Source organism: Ascaphus truei, chromosome 1 (assembly GCF_040206685.1).
Source record: "Ascaphus truei isolate aAscTru1 chromosome 1, aAscTru1.hap1, whole genome shotgun sequence".
In the NCBI taxonomy this organism is placed as follows: domain Eukaryota; kingdom Metazoa; phylum Chordata; class Amphibia; order Anura; family Ascaphidae; genus Ascaphus; species Ascaphus truei.
The window spans coordinates 110,950,530-110,953,577 of record NC_134483.1 but is presented as its reverse complement, the minus strand read 5'-3'; the positions used below and the strand labels follow the sequence as shown (position 1 = coordinate 110,953,577).

At 44.1% G+C, this 3,048-nt stretch overlaps 1 protein-coding gene across 1 annotated transcript; it reads left to right on the top strand.

Moving 5' to 3' along the window:
• Window positions 1-934: 934 nt before the first annotated feature.
• On the top strand, window positions 935-2,641 carry GPR150 (G protein-coupled receptor 150). The gene has a single exon (XM_075576265.1). The coding sequence runs from the start codon at window positions 1,142-1,144 to the stop codon at window positions 2,411-2,413; it is 1,272 nt and encodes a 423-aa protein (XP_075432380.1). The 5' UTR covers window positions 935-1,141; the 3' UTR covers window positions 2,414-2,641.
• The last annotated feature ends 407 nt before the right edge of the window (window positions 2,642-3,048 follow it).

The window sequence follows — 3,048 nt, the reverse complement described above, 5'->3', positions numbered from 1 at the left end:
AATCTCACCTACTCATTGTTTAAATATTTTTAAAATGACACAATGATGACTGTAAGTTAATAACTATTCTATTATAGAAGAGTTCCAACTCGAAGTGAAAGCAATGTAATAATGGTTATTTCTGGGTATTCTTGTAAAGATCGCTGAAGGTGTTAAGAAGTTTTACTGACATGGCTGTACATTTGTTGTAGACAAATATAGCATATAAATGTGGCTTCTATGCATGGAGTTTTCCTTCTCTGCGTTTCATAATAATTATCTTTTGATGTGGTTTATGTAGCCTTGAAAATTCAAGCAGATACATGCTGCAAATCCCAGTTTGAGTTTGTAGGTACCACAATATGAAGAGGAAAAAATCTAGTTGAAGTTGAAATCAGAATGGAAATTCAAGCACATTATTTATGATTACCAAAAGGAAAAATCTCATAAATTATATTTCAGATTTCGTGTGTTTGGGATTAATGCTTTGGTAGTTGTATGATTTGTAGAAATCCCAGTGTATTTAATTCTGCTGGTTTAACACTGCTGTGTAGTAATGCGCGTTTCTGGTGTTACATATTACAGGTAAAACCACAGCCCGGAGAGTCACCCATTAACTGCCAGAGTGAGCTGCTAAACCTTAGCACATATTAAGGGGTTAAAAGTAATTAATAAAATAATATCATACAGGGAGATCTTAAACTTACTTCACGATTTGTATCCATTGAATCAATATGACCGAGTGTTAAACAAGATGCAATTAGCCAGATCCAAAAGTATTCTTCACAGTGGGTGGGCGTATGATGTGTCCCTGACTCGTTCATAATAAATGAGTGGTGTTGTGGATGGGGGCTGAAAATGTCCAGACCACCCCTATGTTAGCGTCAAATGACGAACAGGATCCTATCAAAAACCCCACAGCTCAGGGAATCTCATTCAATCCTTGACATCCAGATTAGGTTTAATGCATTACTGCTTGACTGCAGTTAATTTGTCAGTTTCTTAATCCCGGAGAGCAGATTTTGGTAATACATTCTTCAGACTTTCCCTGGATGTCTCTGCCCCAAAGATTTGTGCTGGGCAGCAGCTGCAGCATGAGCTCTGTCAAGGGTCATACATATTAGATGTATATTTGAGCAAAGACAACACACCTTCGCACGAGATGGGTGATTTACTTATCTATGGAGGCTTACCTCAAGCCAGTAACTTCTCTGGGGTTGACAGCAACCTATCATCAGGATTCAGATCCATGAACTCCTCCTTTACTTCAGGCGAGTGGCAGCCTGCGGAGCCACCTTACTACAACCGGCAGCTGCGAATCATCACCATGACCTTCATCTTCGCCGTGGCACTGCTGGGCAACTCTGTGGTGCTGTATAAGATCTGCAGCGGCAAAGACAAGAAGAGGAAGATCAACTTCCTCATCACGCACCTGGCCCTTGCCGACCTCTATGTGTCCGTCATGACTCTATTCTCTCAGATGATCTGGGAGCTGCTGGAGGATGAGTGGATGGCAGGGGATGTGGCATGCAGGCTCTTCAAAGTGCTGCAGGTTTCGGGGCTCATGGCATCCTCAAATATAATTGCCATTGTTGCCCTGGAGAGGCACCATGTTATCATGAACCCTTTGAGAAAACCTCTGCCCACCCGCTGTCTAGCCGCTGCGGGCTGGCTCCTCGCCTTGCTCCTCTCCATCCCTCAAGCTTTTGTCTTCAAAGCCAGTAACACTGGTCAGGGGGGCAGGTGTCACAACATATTCAATGAGCTACCCAAGTGGCACTTCCAAGCCTACATAATCTACAGTTCAGTTACGGTTTTCTTTTTACCGTTCTGCATCCTAACTCTGTCTTACAGCCGCATCCTCTGGGTCATCTGGAAGAAGGGACAGAAAGCCAAAAGCCCCAGGCACCAGAATGGCAGGTATGATCCACAGCTAAACCAGCTGTCCAAGAAACCACTGAGGCTCGTAGCTACCAATAGCTGCATCCCCAGGGCTAAAGTGAAGACACTGAAGATGACGCTTGTCATCATCATCCTCTTCATAGTTTGCGGGCTGCCTTATTTCATAGTGGAGATGAAAGTGGCATTTGGTACCATTACCGCGGTGGATGGACAAGTGATGGCGGTGCTGGGAATCTTTGTGGTGACCAACAGTGCAGTGAACCCCTATGTCTACCTGTTCTTCAAGACAAACAACGTGTACCTCAGGAGATTAGAAAAAAACGTGTGCTTCTGCTGCCTGAAGGAGTACAGAGAGACCACATTCCGCAGGGAACTCTTTCCTTCTTGTGCGCGAACCCCCAAGAAGGAGCTGTCCAGCAGCACCACCACCACCACATCCGAGCTGGAGGCAAGTCGCTCAGTCTCCTGCTACCTGCAACCACTCGGGCGCGTACAGAAGGAGATCAGCGTCCCCAGCGAGAGCTGTATGTGAAGGCAGGAAAAGCACACCCAATCAAGCCCCTCTCTCCCCCACAGGAAAACTACAGACTGATCTATCCTACAAACTAGCCCGGGGCTTTCGGTAGAGTGGTATATAGGTTAATTTGTTGTAATGTAAATAACATGCTGAGATGCTAAACTGCAAGCAAATAGCAAATTAAACAAGTTCATGTGTGTGTGTGTGTGTGTGTGTGTGTGTGTGTGTGTGTGTGTGTGTGTGTCTGTGTGTCTGTGTGTGTCTGTCTGTGTGTGTCTGTGTGTGTCTGTGTGTGTTCTAAACCTACAGGCAAAAAAAAAAAAAAAGCAAAGAAAGGAATTACGTGCCAAAGGGGCTAATTTCAGGAAAGTGCATTTACATACCGTATGTGTATTGTTCTTTTTTTACATTTCCTTTTTTTACTAAATATCCACATATAGTCATTTTAGTAGTAATTGTACTAGCTACAAAACTGTGCGCTGGACCCTGAATTCTGTATTTTATTGTACTATTTGGGGTTATGGGAATATTCCCACTTAAGCTACTTCACCGTATTTTTCCCATGTCTCTTTGGTGTGCGATGCCAAGTCAGAAAAACTCAATGGGTTCAGCGTCCGTTAATGTAGTAACTGTATTCCCCGGGAGCGCAC

Bases quoted from the DNA above. Each gene is read 5' to 3' on its own strand.
- GPR150 (XM_075576265.1), top strand. From the start codon at position 1,142: ATGGGTGATTTACTTATCTATGGAGGCTTACCTCAAGCCAGTAACTTC.